The sequence below is a fragment of the Protopterus annectens genome, chromosome 5.part0 (genome assembly GCF_019279795.1).
Source record: "Protopterus annectens isolate FY-2018-M chromosome 5.part0, PAN1.0, whole genome shotgun sequence".
NCBI classification, from domain to species: Eukaryota; Metazoa; Chordata; order Ceratodontiformes; family Protopteridae; genus Protopterus; species Protopterus annectens.
Window position 1 is genome coordinate 1,119,552,074 of NC_056735.1, and position 18,639 is coordinate 1,119,570,712.

Here is an 18,639-nt window from a genome sequence, read left to right on the forward strand (position 1 = left end):
AGAAAGATTTTGGGGGTGTGAATAGTAGTATTTTAGATTTGTTAGCACTGAGAGAAAGGTGATTTTGGTGCATCTTGATCTCAGTAGTTAGGAAGGTAGTCTGAGTTTTAGATAGGAGTTCAGGGAGGTTAGAGGCAGAACAAACAAGTGCAGAGTCATCTGCATATTGGATAACTTTGGCATTGGAAATAGCAGAATGAAAGTTATTGATAAAGATATTACACAGCATTAGTCTGAGGATGGACCACTGTGGTACTCCGGTAGGGGTGGGTAAGAAAAGTGAGGTGCCTTTTTTCCATTTTGCAGCCTGAGATCTCTCTGACAGATAGCTAGAGAACCAGGAAAGAGTGTTTTGAGAGAGATTTAGGTTTGAGAGGTGACTTAGAAGGTTCTTAGGGGAAACAGTATCAAATGCTTTAGAGAGATCGAGGAGCACTGTGGATACTAAATTCCCAGAATCTCAGGCTTGACTGACAGTTTCTAAGAATGAGAGTAGAGCTGTTATGGTGCTATGTCCTGGTCGTAAGCCATGTTAGGTAGGGGTAAGAAGTTGGTTTTCAGTCAGAAAAGGCATAAGTTGGAGGTAGATGCATTCTTCTAGGATTTTGGAGATTGGAGAGAGAAGAGCTATAGGGCAGAAGTTTAAAATGTTAGTGTTTTTGCCTCCCTTGTGGAGAGGAAGAATAAAGGCAGAATGCCAGAGTTTAGTGACATAGGATTCCTTTATGGATCTATTAATTAGGATACTATCTGGGAAAGCTATACCATCAGCAGCAGACTTGAGAAAGGAAGAGGGGATGTTGTCAGGTGCATTAGAGCAGAGTTTAAGTTTGGATAGAAGTCTTTTTATGTAGTTAGTGGAGACAGGTTTAAGCTCTTTAGGTTTAAGCAAAAAGCAGGTTTGTCCCAGAAATCTTACTATAATAAAACCAGCAACCGCTCAGTTCATTGAAAAAAGGGGAGATAGTGAGGATGCAGATGTCAAAAAGTTTTGAATGCATGAGATTTGTGAAGGTTGTGTCAAGAGCTGAGATTGTACATTGTGGAATCACAAAGAGTGGAATTCAGACAAAACTGTAAGCCTTTGTTACCAGTGTTTGAACCAGTGTTACAGCATCTTGCTTGTGGCAAAGACTTTAGTTCTCAGAGTGAATTGTCCAATGTTCCTGTTCCAGAGGACATTCCTTCGGCAATCCTCATTCCTGATGCCATCCATCCCGATGTATTTGTATACAATAAACTACTTAAACTAACACCCAAGCCTCAACATCTTCTTGCACATAAAAAGAGCAACATAAGGCAGATTCCAAAACACCTGCTCTCAGTGTAAATGGTCACTTACACTGAGAGCAAGTCTTTTGGAATCGAGTCCCAACTTTACCAAAATGTTGCTGATGTGTCAATATCCCAAGAAATTTTACAACTAGGATACAGGAGTGTATGCATTAAGCATTCATAGGCTGCCCTGTCTATTAGGGAGATAGGTGCGAAACAAGTGTTAAATTTGTGATTTCCCATCCACTGGTCTAGGTTACATTTGAATCAGGTTAGGGATGAACTTCACATAGATAGGAAGCCTGTTCTAGAAAAGGGGTAATATTTGAGACATATACCTGTCCCTCCAACATGTTTTGTTTATGTCACAGACAAAGTTTAGGTCCCTAGAATGGGAATTTCTGATACCAGTTGTTTCAAAGATGTGCAACAAATTCATCAGTGTGAACAGAGGATGTTTTGTAGGCTAGCCATAGATTGCCTCACAGCAGTCTGTACAAGGCTGAATACAGGGATAGGGCCTTCAGATGGTCCACAAAGGACATGTTCTTAAACTCTGTATGCTTTTTGTGAAAAACTTCTGTGGTCTCTCCAGCTGTTGCAAGTAACTGGTCATGTATATGCCAAAGGATACAATGTCCTCAATGACTGACCTGATGATAGCTGAGTACAGCAAAACAATGACTTTCTTGAACCTGGATGCCATGCCCTTACTTACAAGATGTGCAACGTAAAATGATTTTCTCACCACAGCGGATACATTGTGGTCAAAGATCAGGTTACTGTCAACATGCTTTCCCAGATCGCTGACTACTGGGTCTACTTTTATGGGTATATTATCAATGTGGTAATTTCCAGGGGTGGCTGCCTTTCCAATGGGTACTGTTATGTATTTTTGCACATTGAGTCTTAGCTCTTATAGACTAGGCTTTTTATACAGCCAAAATAACCATAAACAGACAACAGTATGGGAATCGTCCTCTTGAAATTAAGTCAGTAGTACAATGGTTAAACAGTGTCTTGAACAAATAAAAGTTTCTTTCTACCACATTTCCCGAGTGTGAGGCAAGCTTCCCATTTGTGGTTACTTTAGTAGCTGCACTTTTTTCTTTTACATACGCCATGAAAAGCAGCAAAAAAATTATATAAAGTAACCATGTCAAATATTGCTATAATATCCATCAGATAATGTAGTATGGGTATAATAAAAAGACAAACTGCAATCATACAAGTTCAGATAGACACAATAATGCTGCCTTAGTGCATCACTCTGTATATGTTTTCAAGATGTAATAAGTTATTTCAGGTTTTGTTGCTTTTGTTGTTACATATCATCTTGTAGGAGTATACTTTTCCAACATCTGGGCTTACATTCATTCTACCTGTGCTGATTATAACTTATTAGTTAATTATCTCATACAACAAACAATATCTTTCACTCTCATTTGTAGCTTCAGAAGACACAATAGCTTTCTAAGACATCATCTAGTTCTGCATATCTTCTTTGTCAAGAAAATATTACAAGCTTTCTATGTTCTTGTCTATGAGGAACTGAAAGTCCTGAATAATGCACTAAACTTTAACCTAGACATTTAACACACACATGCACACACGTACACAACAAAACTCTCCAATGATGCGAGTGCAACTGAAGCAATACTAAGCTACAATGTTACCATTTCATTCAATATCTTTCTTAGAGCACCAGAATTGAATTTCATTAATTCCATGTGCTGTTTATGCAAATCATGTAGCACATTTGCGGCAATAGACCCTATCATTCCCCCATCTTGTCCCTGGAAAAGTGTTTAGCAATCTTTGTACTCTGAGTTGTGAAGTGCAGTAGAAACACTACAGCACTGAAATCAGCACAAGGCATCCCAATTATGTTGCCGTGTTTAAAACAGCTCAATAAATATTACAAACATGAAATTTAATAGCATTTAACTCGATTCTTGATCTATTACTTATAAACACTTTAGGATAGTGGTTATTACCTCAATTGCGTCATCATACATCCTCCTTGCTTCAGTGTCTCTTTTATCTGACATTAGCCAGGCTTTCAGTAAGTACTCATAAAAACTGTCTCCAAGACCACCTACAGATGAATGCTCTGCAAAACAGTAAAACAAGGATTCAAAAAGAAGCTATGTAGTTTATCTATAACTGAAAAAAGAAACATAACTTGTTTCTGACAAGTGCATGAATGCATTTACAGGTGTGCTACCATTTCAGTCTGGTATTTGGCATGTTATGCTCCCTCAAATAATGCAAGATGTTGAAGAAGCAGTGGTACTAACACAATAACAAGTACAGCAGAACCCTCAGAAGACAAGCATGATCCCAGCAGCTGAAGCCAGAAGGAAAGAGCATGTCCACTAAACAAATTAGTTTAGAATATTCTCAAGCTACCTCTGTCTTTGTGAGAAGAAAATCATGGGCAGGTACCTCACAAGTTTTAACCACGTATCTTGCAAAATGGAAGAGGCAAGCTGGAATAGTAGACTTCTGGCAGTGGTTACCTTGGAACAGTTTAGCATCACTGGATATAAAAGAAAAAATGTGGAAAGAGTGGTTATCTAGTTTAGTCAGTGCTGCATACACAGTTCTGATGTAAACCTACAAGCAACTCGTGGAAACAAGTTACATTTACACTGTCCCCATTTGTTTGCTCATATGTGTGGACATCATGTGACAAAGAACAACCATCCTTGCAAGTGGATTTGTTTTTCTTAAAAATGAGCAAGGAACATTATATATTTACTTTCTGTCTATCTTATGTTAGAGGTTTATAAACATAGACAATGATGAAGGAGGCAAGGTGCTGACCAAAACTCAGAACCAACAAAAACAAAGCAAGTAGAATTTTATTAAGTGTTTTGTGGTTGTTAATAAGTTTGCTCTGGGTTAATTGTTCAATTAAAGGAAAGGGGAAGGGTTTACATAAAAAGAAAGGAGGGCTGTTTTATTCTTTATCCTTACTCTATCTGATGAAGTCCATTACGCTAATTTTTATACATTTGGCGTTTATGTATATGTGAATAAACGGCTGTTCATTCCAACCGTTGGTTTATTTATTTTTACCTCTAAGGACTGGTGCATTGTTTTTGTTAGTTTATATACATAAAGCACCCTGTTGCATGTATCTGACCAGGCACTTGAAGCAGCTTGACAGACCACAGAAGTTCTCCACAAAAAGAATACCTGGAGTATACAACAAGTCCTATACAGACCATCTCAAAGCCCTATTCCTGTACTTGGTCTCCTACAGATTGCTGTGTGGAGATTTATGCCTAGCCTACAAGGCATTCTCTGACCCCACACCAATGTATTTGCTGCATATCTGCAAAACAAACAGTATCAAAAATATCCATTCTAAGGACATAAACCTTGTCTGCAACATAAACAAGACATGTTGGAGGGTGAGGTATGTGTCTCAAAGATTACCTCATCACAGGAACATCCGTGTGATGCAAAGCTCATCCCTAATCATATTTAAATACAGCTTGGACCAATGAATGGAAAATCACAAATTTACCATTGGTTTGGCAGCTATATGTGAATCCTTGACTAACCTACATTGCAGTTCATAAAATTCCTTGGGGTATTGGCATGTCAGTGATATTTTGGTAAATTTGGGGTAAGCTTGTTTAGGATTAAATGGTTTTTGGGCCTATAGACCACCTATGAACCAATGAACCTAAAAAACTGATTGCTAAAAAATCAAATTTAAAGGAAACAAATGTGTCATTCCTGCCTACGCTATGATATAGTCAACTCCTTTGAATTTTACATGCACCAACTATGCAACTTTCTTGGGATTTATTGCTGCTCCACATCTCCCAAACCCACTAATATAATGTCTCCCTCATAACTTTTGATTCCATTTTGATGAGTATAGTGTATCCAACAAAGAAGGCAAGGGTAAATTAGATTTCATGCTGATATTGCCAAGAGCTAGTAGTCCTTCGCATGGTGTCTCCAAGAATGGCTGAATTTGACTTATTCTGAATATTTCCTTAGCATCCAAATGTACTGCACTGGAGGACTATACAGTCAAACAGCATGGCATTTATGAATAGATGAACACTAGGAGGTGCTGTTTGCCTGACAATTTGCTTTATGCTGTTATAGAAAGCAAGAAGACTGAGCTGTAGCAAAAGGCAAATCTTCAGTCAGTTAAAAATGTCAGTGTATATGTAACTATGCTGAACGTGAAAACAGCATTCTAAAGTAGCCACATCAAGAGCTATAAATTCAAAAATAAGCTATGAGGGATAAAAAAAGCAACTTGTGTGTATATGACCTGCTGTAAAGGTAGTGATAAAGGATTTCTGTAGTAGTCTCTGAGTGACTGCATCTATGACGTATCAAAATACTGGTTCAGTCAATATCATGAAGACAATAAGTAGTATTCATAGTCAGTTATGTATATGTGCAGCACACACAGAGAAACTGCAGTTCACTGATACATGCTATGCATTTTTGTAAACAAATCTCAAATGTGTTTTGGTCAATTTCCAGAACATTCAAAACACATAGACACTCAAAATAAAGAGTAATCTTGAATGGGCTTTAACATGTTCCTGCTGAAGTGCAAAACCATTTTCATTACTCTTTTCTGGTCACTGACTTATGATTCGATGTTTTTGGTTGATATTATGTGAACTCCAACAAATTATGTAAACTGACTAAAAAAAAGTTTGGTCACATGTAGGTTTCTTCTTGTTTGTACCAAGCTGAACTGAGGAAGGCTGCCAGCCACATACCAGATGACTACAGGCTTCTGTGCTTCCCAAAAAATATAAGTTGCCTATTTTTTTGCTTATTTATATTTATTGCACTTTTAATTACCTGCCTCCTACTTTAATATCGTATGTATATAGTGTGTACTAAATTGCGCTGTTGTACTGCAACTATCTGCCTTACTGTGCCTGTTAAATCATATTTTATTGCTGTTTTCAATGTTTCCTAAATTCTTTTTGCTATTTTCACTACTTTTTAAGTATTTGCTGGTGCTTTCCACTGCTGCAAAACAATCTGTTCTGCTTGTTCTGGTTTTAAAATAACTCAATTGTTAGCTGTTTAAAACATTCTTTAAAGTCTTCTTGCTGCCTTTTTGCTGTTTAAAACATGTTTTAGTGCCTTGTTGCTATTTTCCTGCTGTGTTAAACATTATCTGGTGTTTCCTGCCAAAACTAGGGTAACTAGTAGCTGTAGCTTAGTCCAGATACAGGTTTGCTGCATCTGGGACTGTTTGTAGTGGCTATTTTTCTGAGCACATTTTCCAGGCCATTCTTAATTGGAAAGGGCCCTTCTGCACTCTAGTGACAGGACTGTGCTGATTGGAACCTGTCTGGTAAAGGGTGGTTGGTCTAGGGCTTGGAGTAAGAATCCTCATGGGTCCTTTTGAACCTTTTTAATTTTTTTTTTCAAGTTTTTAGCTTCTGGTATTTAAGATTTGCATTTGAACAGGTTTCTGCTTGTTTGCATGCATTGTGCACGCACAACTGTGTGCCATAGCCAAACAGATAAATTCAACAATTTCTCCCTTAGATACAGCTGTAGCACATTAGTGTATACCTCATCCTTAGTACTTTCTCTGGTCAAAGAAATACAGCTAGTGAGCTGTAACTTATTAAACCACCAGCCAAAAAAAACAGCAGAAATATCCCTCCACTGAGCTCCTCCTTGATCAGTCCTGAAAAGCCCTACCCCCCCCCCCTTGTGATAACAGTTCTTCAGCATAGCATTATAGACAGTTGGACTGCCCTAGTTCTCCTGCCAGCATTGTTGACTTGGGTCTCTTGAGGCAGTGTAGCTACTCCCTCATGTACACTGACAACCCTCTACTAATATCTCACCCTAGTTCAGAGTGCGAGAGATGTATCTACACCAGAAATCTTGAATCCATGCTCTCTCGCACATATAACAGTAACACTGAAGAGGTTGTCAACCCACTACCACTACTCATGCAACCCCACCCACAGCTAAAAGTGGTAACTACATCGTAGCTTACACTAAAGCCCTGCACAATCACTGGCATAAGTGTACAGACTTGGCTGTACCATAAAGAATCAAAGTCAGAGCCCCTAGTAAAAACAAGCTGCCATGGACATCCAGCATCAACAAACTTTACAATAAATGCCAAAATGTTGCTGTCCAAGAAAACAAAGGCAAGGCCCCAACAATGGAAAAGCACACTCATCAGCCTCAATAGGCAAATAAGACAACTTATCAAATCCTCTAAGGGAACCTTTGAGAATAAACTAGCAAGCACAGCCAAGGATAACCATAAGGCCTTTTACAGCTATGTACATAGCCTATAAGGTTGGACCCAAGCACGTGCAGAACTAGTGATTAACGGAATGACACACAATTACCTCACAGAGATAGCAAACCTGCCAGTGGATAGGTTAGTTGAAAATTTCACTCCCTTATCCCCTCCAAACTTACCACAAACTTTCGTCCAAACTCTCCCCACCCTACATATCTGAAGAACAGCTCATTAAAGCCTTGTCCAAGGCAAAAAAAACATGGTCTCCAGACAGCAGCCCAGGCTGTCTTATAAACAGGCTAAAACATGAACTAGCATCATCATTAAGTACCCTTTTCAATCATATCCTAGCCACAGGCTTTGTTCCTGCAGAATGGAGAACAGCAACAGTTATCCCCCTCTACAAAGGTGTCCTAGCAGCAGACCCAGGGAATTTCAGACCCATAAGCCTGACCAGTAAGGCTGTAGAACATATCATTATGGACCTCATAAATAAAGACATAGGTGACCTCCAAACTCTGGATCCAACCCAATTCAGCTTCACCAAGGGCAGATCCTACCTGTCAAATCTGGTGGAGTTCTTCAAAAATGTGACCAAGGCCATTGACGAGGGCACATGGCATACCTCAACTTGGCAAAGGTCTTCGACACAATCCCACACTCAAACGTTACCAATAAACTTCACAAACTTGTAAGATGGGTTACCAACTGGCTCACAAACCAGACACAAACTATCAAAGTGGGTTACTCCACATCACCCAGCAGACCTGTCACCAGTGGGGTGCCACAGGAGTCAGTGCTACCCCCCTACTGTTTGGTACATACTTCTCAGAAGTTCAGGCCAAAACTAAGGGGCTGTAGATAACTAAGTTTACGGACAACTGCAAATTGGGTGCAATTATCAAATACCCAAATGATGCCAGTATACTCCAGGATGGTCTTGCGCAAACCAACAACTGGTGTCTTAATCACAGACTCAAACTGAAAGCAAAGAAATGCATCATTATTCCCTTCAGCAAAAACAATGTCCATTCACACTATCAAATCAACAACAATACCCTAAGTACCCACAAAGGGGTATGGGATCTGGGATCACAAGAAGACTGCGATCTTAACTTGGACCACCATGTGTCTACTGTAGTATGTACACAGCACACTTATTAGTAAAGGCATCACCTTGAGAGCAAAGGAGGTTATAACCCCTCTATGCTCTGCACTAATCTGACCCATAATTGAGTATAATGTCCCGTTCGGCATGTACCATACAAAGCACCTGCAGCAACTGGAGAGACCTCAGAGGTTTCTAACAAAGAAGATAAAGGGACTCCAGCATGTGCTGTACACAGACAGACTAAAGTCCCTGTCACTATGCTCTGTATCGTATAGATTTCTTAGAGGAGACTTATGCCTGGCTTACAAAGTAATCTCAGACCCAAACCTAATGAACTTGCTGCATATCCGTAAGTCAAACAGGACTAGAGCTACCCATTCCAGGGACCTAAATATGGCCTGTGACTTAAATAGGATATGCTGGAGGGACAGATTTGTCTCCCAGTGACAGCCATATCTTTGGAATAAGCTGCCAATTCACATGAAGCAAAGTACCTCTATGACACTGTTCAAGAGGAACCTGGACAAGTGGATGGGGCACTACAAATTTTTACTGGGGATAGCACCCACAACCCTCCTGGACATGAGCAATCCTGGGTATATACTAGCATATCTATGATATTACACTGGAATGAATCAGTTGGGCTTGACATGACCTCCTAGTCAATAGCTAAGTAAACTCCTATGATCCTAGGAGCCATACTGTGCCTTAGGATAGCTATGTGCTGTACACACATATGCAACCCTCAAAAAGTTATATCAACAGCCATATGCAAATGACTGCATAATGAAAATTAAGTGAGATGATGTTTGTAAATGGTGTACTATTGGTAGACTAATAAAGCACCTTTCCCATCTTCTGTGATTCAGAGTTGCATTTAGCTATGAAACAGCATGTTGCAAACATAGGCTATAATAAGCCAAGCATCACCATTTTTAGTCACTTTGCAATCAGCAAAAATGTTTAGTTTAGCTGCAAGCCTTGTCATTCCCTTCTTTGAGGTGTTAGCTTCTGCAGTACCACATACCTGTGTGCATACCAGTATGACCTTGGAGGATACATTATAGTAACACATTATAATTTTTGAGCAGCAAACGGTTTATGAATACTTTGCTATGTTACCCAAAAACTGGAACTTGGGAAATGTGTGGCCCTTCTCTTCTGTAGATACCAAAGTATGCATAGCCCTCACCACACTTGCCATAGGGACCTTTCCGCGACAGACTGGGGACATGGGTATCTCTCAGGCTCTTGCCTTGAGGATACTGCAGCAGATCCTCAAAGTTATTCTAGTTAATGTGGATGAACATATCTTTTCTCATTGTCAGCACATAACTAACCTACTACCATGCATGCCTTCTGCTATCTGGCATGCTTCACTGAGATGTTCTGTGCAACAGATTGCACCCATGTGGTCGTTAGGGCCCCACCTGGTTGGGGGAAAATACCATAATAGCATAATAGTGTTACCACTCCATCAGCTGCCAAGTACTGTGTAATGCACATGACTGTATCACCAGCATATTGCGCCAGCATCCTTGCAGCACCCATAATTCCTACATATGCCATACAAGTTTATTGTATCACTCTTCCTCAACGTTAAGATACCACATGGGCAACTTGTGGGAAAGTATGCAATAAATATGTTTGTAACCTAGAACTATTGTTATATCTGTTGACTAAGATTTAATGACCAACCGGCTTCATGTGTACACTCCACATTATGTTTTCAAGTGACATGCTATCCACTAGAACCTTGGTGAATTACATCAGTCTGTAATCCACATGGAGTTGCAGAAGTATGCTACAACATCATCCTGTCCCAGACATGGATAGTCACTAAACAAGTATTTGGCCTGGTTAAGGCCCATTTCTGGTGCCTGGACAACTCCGGCAGGGTTCCCTCAGTGTGATCCTGTTACTACTGTTACTACTTGCAGTAACTTTACTGCTTTGTTGTATTCTGCATAGCATGATTCTATGCCAGTCTGGTGCACCACTGCAACAGATTAGACAAACAATGGTAGTGCAGCTCTTGGTTACTATTTGTTGCATGACTGATGATAGTGATAGTCAGAGACACCTTAATTATTCATTTTTCATAGATAGTAGTGGTGGTGGTCAGCCGATGGCAGCAACATGGTCCTCCCTGAGGCAGGCTTGTGCAGAGTACAAAACTGTGCAGATGAAGTGGTGGCAGCTGGTCCACAACTATGGTCTTTAACAATCACTACAAGACATTGTAAAGTCATAAAAATAAAATTTAGTGCAGAGGAGCTATGCTGAATAGTGTAAGTTTAACTGACACTATGCATCTATTATTCCTACACACACCATACAGAGCTGTATTGTTGATATGGTCACATTCATCATCTTTTCCACAGTGCTTACTGGATAGAGATACAAGTGATAGACCTAGCCGTAGGGCAGACTGTTTTTGGAAAAGCAAGCACAGTTGTGAAGCAGGGCATGCAACAACACAATAGCCTTTTCTGCAGATGCAGACTTAAGAAGTAATGATGTGATGATTTCTTAATAATGATTTTATTCTGAAGGGAATGATGTTTCAAAATGGTAATTTCTGAGTAACCTACTTTTTTTCTTTTTTCTATTATTTTTTTTCATTTTTGTCTTTATTCACAGTAATGTTTTATATACTTCCAGGTAAATGCAAATGCTTTCATTCCTCTTCAGAGATTTTATGCTCTGTTAGGTTTGCTTCAGCTGTAATTGTTCTCTGTAATTAATCCTGTCGCTGTGCTGGTCGGAGATGGAAAGGGTATGTGTCAGAATATGTGATACTGCCTGTCACATTGTATTGTGAAACACACAATGTCCCCAGTGAGCCAATGGGAGCAAGTGCTGCCGTGGGAGTTCGAAACTGAGCTCCTATGATGGTGAGACCTACTAGATGCTGGTGATGCCTTTGAAAGTGAGTGGCCAGTACTGCAAGATCTTGATCTTGACTGAGAGGTTCTACCACATGACATGGAAGGCCAATGAAACCTAAGTAGCTGAACTATAGTGGAATCAATATCCATGGATTCAGATGCAGACCTGCCTTCTGCCATGCCCACCACAATCACCAATGTGTTACTGGTACGTCCACACAAGTGTACAGATAGAGGCTGACATGGACACCATATGAGCAATCATGCATTGCATGAGGATTATCATGGTATTGTCCCTGGTTTCCACCATTCCTTGTATATTCCCTGTAGCACTCTAGCCATCTCTACCTGAGTCTTAGTAGCAGTAACTTGTGCTTGAACAATTTTTTCGACACATTCTTAATGTGCTGACAACACCTTTTGTATCTCTAAAGCAAAATGACTGATGCCTTCATCAGTCACCACTGTGGACAGGCTGCACAGTGGGTAACTGAACCTTCAACATCATCGTCTCTTCTTCCAGAGGTTCAACATGTACACCACAATGAGTTGTTGTGCTTCATGAGGATTCAACCCCTTCTGGTAATGGTACTTCTCCTTGATACACTATCTGAGTCTACCCTACCAGTTCTGGGGCTATCAAACTGTGTTGGGAAAGAAGCCTTGCCAGTACACTTTGAGACTATGTGCCACTGTTCTCAGGCTGTGTCATGAGTATCAGAGTAACGGCATTATCACTGACAGCCATCCTGAAGTCACCATCAGCCTACTGTGTTTCAGTGTAGTCTATTATCGATGTTTCTTATGGTGCCACACCTGTGAACAAATGCTAAGTGTTTCAGTAAAGCATGCCTCACTATTTATTTGTTCATAAATCCCTGTACAAGTATTAGTACAGATTAAAATGAAGGAAATCAATATGTACCATCTGATGTATCTGCTTGTAGTGGCAATGTTGTCAGTGCTGAAGTGCCTGATCGGGAAACATTTCAAATTACATTGACAAGCATGCTATCAACAAATAAATGCAATATTTTAAGACATACTGTATGGCACCACTGACCTGCTGTAACATCTGTGTAAATACGGTATTGTCATGCCGAGTTGACAGTATCTACACACCACCTTTAACAGCACCATTTCCATCATCTTCTGCAATGCAGTCATCACTGTGCAAAGACAGTAAATACTCCTCATCAGATGTCAGACTTTGAAAAGAGAAAGGACTACTGCCTGTGGTGTTATGAGCAATTGCATTCTGCTGTTCTTTAATCCTGGCATTTGACACCATGTCATTCTCTCTCCTGTTAAACTGAGCCAATGAATGATTTCTCCCCCAGCAGCATTTATATCTGTCAATACTTTATTCCACACCTTAGCTCGCAATGCCTTTCTAGGCCACCCTTTTTAAATAAACATTTTCCATAGTGTCGGTCTCCTACTTTGGACACAATAGAAGAGTCTTTGTGGGTTCTCTTCAAGCAGCTTTATTTTATACAAACACATGATAGAAGTTAACTGACTTTAACTTCAGTAACCTATATACAAACTAACTGCTGCACTTATACATGCTTACTCCCTGGCTGCCCTCTCAAAATGGCACTAGGAATGGCATGTGCTTGGCATTTACATGTGCATGCTCAGTCTTTGACATGCTTCTTAAAGACAAGGCACACAGCATGTGCACTCTGATCTACATCCTCCCTCTTGAAAAAATGAAACAAGCAATGTTATGAATATGTTTGGCAAGCAGATATCACAGACTATCATGCATTTACACAAGATACGGTACATACATATATATATATATATATATATATATATATACACACACACACACACACACACACACACACACACACACACACACACACACACACACACACACACACACACACAGTTAAGTCCATGTTGCTGCATATTTCACAATGGGCCTGGATACTCATCCATATCGTGTGACATAAAACCGGGAATTGGGCTTGGCAACTGGAGCTGCCGCTGCAAAATATCCAATCTTAGAATTGTTTGGAACATCTTCAGGAATGTAATCAGATGTAAGAACACACTCTGGAATAGAAACAACATTTGGTTCACTCTGAGACCTAGAGTCTGTGCCACTGAAACAATGTTGTGATGATGATTCTGGTGCAGGAAGTAGATGCCTGCCATTTCTCCTGTACTCCATACCCTCAGATTCTACAAGGTAGGACCTCAACTTGGCACATATACTTGTAAACTGACCAATCCAGTCAAAACGTTTCACCATTTGTATTCTCACTATCTCTCCTTCCCTCAACAGATGAAGAAATCTGCTCAACGTATCATAAGTGGTCTTCTGGATAGAACGCTTCTTGAATAATTGAGCCTTGATGGTCTTATTGTTCTTAGCTTTCAGCCTCAATAAACTGGAAACTGGAACTAATAGGCAGCGTAGTTCTGGTTTGCCTGGAAAAAAGTCTCTGAGCTGGTGAGCTGAGAATATTGTCACAGGCTAGAGATTAAGCACATTTTTTAAAAAAATGTAGATATTTTCATGCTTTGACCTTTCAAATAATTGCTTTGCACTCTGCACTGCACGTTCAGCTAGACTGCCGATATTCAAGACTGCTATCAGCTTGTAAAAAGTCCCATTCTCTTGCAAATTTCTGAAACGACTAGTAAATGGAGTACCATTTTCAGAAATAACTTTGTGCAGACTACCATGGACTGAGAAATAACATTTCAGCTTAGTAATAACAGTAGTGGATGTTAGATTAGGTAGTAGATCAATCTCAAACCAATTCGAATAAGAGTTTACCAATATCAAATAGTGTTGACTGTTCCACTTGAAGATATCAGTGGCTACTGTTGACCAAGGTAGTTCAGGAACTGGATTTAGCTGAAGTGGTTCTCTTTGCAAATGGGGTCTAGTACTATTGCATACTGAACAAAGAAAGTACTTTATCAATGTCTTTCAGTAATGAAGGCCAAAATACTAATTCTCTTGCTCGCCTCCTAGTGGATGTGGAACCTGGATGATCACAATGCAAAATCTGGATGTTGTAAGGAAGCAGGAACAATTTTAGGACCTTTGAAAATAATGCTCTCTTCCATCAACATTTCATCTCTGTAAGGAAAATAAGTTTGCACTTCAGGTGATACACTAGATTGCTTTAACGGCCATCCAACATTAATGTAGTGATTAAGCTTTTGCAAAACTGTGTCAGTCTTTGTGTGATCTCTCAACTCATCAAGCCTAGTGGTAGAAAAATTATGCACTGCCATCACATCAAAGTCAAAATTCTCTGCGTCAAGCTGTTCCGTTGTATTTCTGGGTGATCTGGATAAGGTATCAACCAGACAGAGTAGCTTACCTTTCATATAAACCATTTTGAAGTTGTACTTTTGCAATTTCAGCGTCATTCTTTGTAATCTTGCTGGAGCTGAATGCATAGACTTCTTTAGAAAAGTAATTAGAGATTGGTGGTCAGTTTAAATCTGAATAGCTTGACCATAAATATAATCATGAAAGTTTGAACATGCAAAAACTATTGCCAAAAGTTCTTTCTCAATTTGAGCATATTGCATCTCAGTTTGGATAAGTGTTCTAGATGCACAGGCTAATGGTCTGCCCTCTTGAAGTATAACTGTGCCATGACCAAATTCTGACGAATCACAGGAAAGAGTAACTGATTTGTTCACATCATAGTATCTTAATGTAGGTAGGGTGGCAATTTTCTGCTTCAGGCCTTCAAATGCTTTCTGGTGCTGTTCTAACCATGACCATGCAACATTTCTGCATGTTAGCTCTCTTAAAGGTGCTGTCAACTCACTGAAGTATAAACTTGTCTAAATAGTTGACCATGCCTAGGTAATGCTGTAGAGCTTGAACATTGATGCTGACATCTCAAGAATAGCTGCTTGCTTGGTCGGGTCTGGTTTCAAGCCAGTACTGGTAAATAAATGACCTACATATGTAACTTCTGGAAGTCTGAATTTGCACTTCAGAGGATTTAGCTTCAAGTTCACTTCATGTGCTCTGTCTAGAACTTTCTTTAGGTTTCTGTTATGCTCCCATACAACCAAGTGGTTGGTAATGAGGATTTGCGATCAAGCATCACTTGCCAAAATGAACTCTTTGCATCCAAGACAGAAAAAACAGTGGCATTTGGTATTAAGGTTGCAACCTCTTTGTGTGCATTGGATGATACGGTCCTTTCAATGCTTTGTTCAAATCTCTTGGTCAATGCATAATTCTGATTTTGTCTGAACCTTTTTTGTGAGCTGCTACCATAGACATTACCCATTTGGTTGGTTCTGTAACTTGACAAATTACACCTTGGTGCACCATTTTATCCAATTGAGTCAACTTTTATCCTGCATAGCTATCGGAACTCTTCTTGCTGGTCTGACTACTGGAGTAACCTCTGGGTCTAACTTCATGGAATACACTACTGCAAATTTGCACAACATGTCATTGAAAACATCAGCACATTCTGAGAAAATGGCTTCAGAAAAATTAGAACTAGGAGATGCACTTATGTGCTAAACTTCTTTGGTAAAAGAAAGCAGATTCATTCTCAAACTGTCTTTGAAACCCAATAAAGACTGTACTGGTCTTCTGACTACATAGAATAACAAGTTATAACAGTTCTTGGCCAAATAACATAAAAGCATCACTGAGCCTTCAGTTTAAATCTCTTCACGTCCATAAGCAACAAGCTTTGCACTACTGGCCACATTGGGTTGCTCATTATTTCTCACTCTAGCAAATGGGTCTGCTGATATAATATTACACTTTGAACCAGTGTCTACTTTAAGCTCTGTGGATTTACCATTGATCTGGACAGTACAGAACACTTCGCTTTTTGCCAATAAATTCACTGCATCAACTCTTTCACCAATTACTGATACACCATCCACAAAGAAAGTTGACTGCTGTGTCTCTACTTGATCAACCTGCTTTTTTGTGTGACCTTTCTTCACAACTGAGTGAGGTTTACTTGATTTGCAAATGTTTTGGAAATGGTTCCATGTTTTACACTTGTGACATTGCTGACCGAATGCTAAGCATTTCTCTCTTTTAGACTCATGATTTGCACCACAATTGCATCAGTTCACAATAAAGCTGGACTTGGGTTTTGCTGATTCATCCTTGTACTGTACTGAGCATACTCCTTTAACTGAACTGGTCTTAGAACTTGCTGGAAAACTATGTGGTTTCCTTGATGAGCCAGCACGAGCTGTGGCTGCCATGTGCTTAGGCCTACTTCTGTTTGCCACATGTTGCATGCTATCTACATTTACTCTGGAGCCTGCTGAAACCATGCTCTTGTCACTTGCAAGCAGACGTGTGTTTTTCTGTCACTTCATGGATTTGACAAACCTCTATGGCTTTACTCAATGTTAAATCACTGACAAGAAGCAAGATGTTTCTCACAGCAGCACTATTAATACCATACATGAGCCTGTCTTTTATTAACTCATCCTTTAAGTCACCAAACTGACACGTTTTAGCCTTGTTTCTCAGATCAGTTATATAAGCTGTAAAAGTTTTCCCTGGTTTCTGATCTCTTGTATAAAACAAATGCCTCTCTAGTGTAATATTTCTCGAGGGGTTACGCATTTCTCTAAACTTGTTCTTCAACACTCAGGGTCTTCCCTTGACTCAGCCTGTACAACAATACAACGGTTTTCGCCTTCTCCTTCATATACTACCAGTGCATACACAAATGAATGCTCTCTTTCTAGGGTCTCTGACCTGGGTTTAGCAAAATGAATGCCTTGGTGCATGCATCTTTATCTGAATAAGCTGCTTGTATAAAAATATCATACTCTTGCTCAAATATTCTCCAATTTTCTGCAATATTCTGTTCAAATACTAGTGTTAAGGGCTTTCGAAATCCGTCTGCCATATTAACACATACCAGTGAAGGGTTTTGCAAATAAGCACGAACACATACACATATGCCAGAAATTTATGCCAGTACTTGTAACTTTGCCCAATAGCACAACGATCCTCTGTACTTTGTGAAATGAGTTTCTCTCGGGCACTGTAATACTCTTGAAATTACTGTATTGCATGAAATCACCTCTTATCAGTACAAGAAGCATAACAAATAACTGCACGATGCAAGCCTCTGTGTAATTGAACTTTGCAAAATATGTTTCTAGGGTACAGTAATACTTTTGAAATTATTGTATTGCATATATTCATGGTGATGTATTTTTTCTACAAGCGTAATCTCTCTCATGTCTTTCTCTCTGATTTTGCAACATGTTGTCTTTAAGAGCAACAAAGATGGTACTAATAATTGCAACCCTGTCCTGAATCAAATGAAAGAGAAGCATACACATCCCAGGATTACTTATGTCAGACACTGCAGTGTAAATCTATTCACTAATTAACAATACAGCTGCACTATTTCAGTGACACTGTGTTTTGTTTTTTTTTTTCTTTTTTTTCCTTCTGGTGTACAAAAAATGTTGATGCTCATCATGTTTCAATAAATTTTATTCAGTCTGCAAAGATTTTATGTAAAGGACTGCTTGCAGGCACACTGTTCTATGAATTACATTACTGCACAGATGTGCAACTATGGCCAATGTTGTATGCAAGTTCACACAATCAAGAATGCAAGATGACATTTTTTTTTCACACACCTGTCCTACTTGTTTATGGGCTTTGCTACACTTTCTGCATACTCACACAACTTTTTAACACCCTGAGATGCTAAATTACGCACTGTATTAAATGTAGTTCACATCCTAGGTGTCACACAGTCACAGAATGGCCACCATTTTGCTTTCTGACAGTGTCTAGGAAACTGGTCCCCTACATGAACAAAAGGCAGAGCCCAAAGCTGTTGTGCAAGAGCAGTGAAACTGTTCCACCTCCTTTACTGCCATTACTACAGGAAAGATTGCAAGCTACAAAGGCCTTTGAAGGACTGATGTATGGACAGATTTGGCAGATGAGTTGTCATCCATGACAGAGATGCTATGTACAGGTGAGCAATCTTGCCACAGGTGCGATGACCGGAAGTGCCAACAGCCTCACTGGTTTGCCCAGTGGGTGGCAGAAATTCAAAAATGGTGACCAGAGA

At 39.6% G+C, this 18,639-nt stretch overlaps 1 protein-coding gene across 1 annotated transcript in view; it reads right to left on the reverse strand.

Annotated features, from left to right (window-relative positions):
* Positions 1 to 18,639, reverse strand: part of LOC122802330 (mannosyl-oligosaccharide 1,2-alpha-mannosidase IB-like) — a 2,920,195-nt gene that overhangs the window by 1,314,230 nt on the left and 1,587,326 nt on the right. The window contains exon 3 of the mRNA XM_044071970.1: positions 3,273 to 3,388. Within this exon, the coding sequence (XP_043927905.1) occupies positions 3,273 to 3,388 (116 nt within the window). The remainder of the gene's footprint in view (positions 1 to 3,272; positions 3,389 to 18,639) is intronic.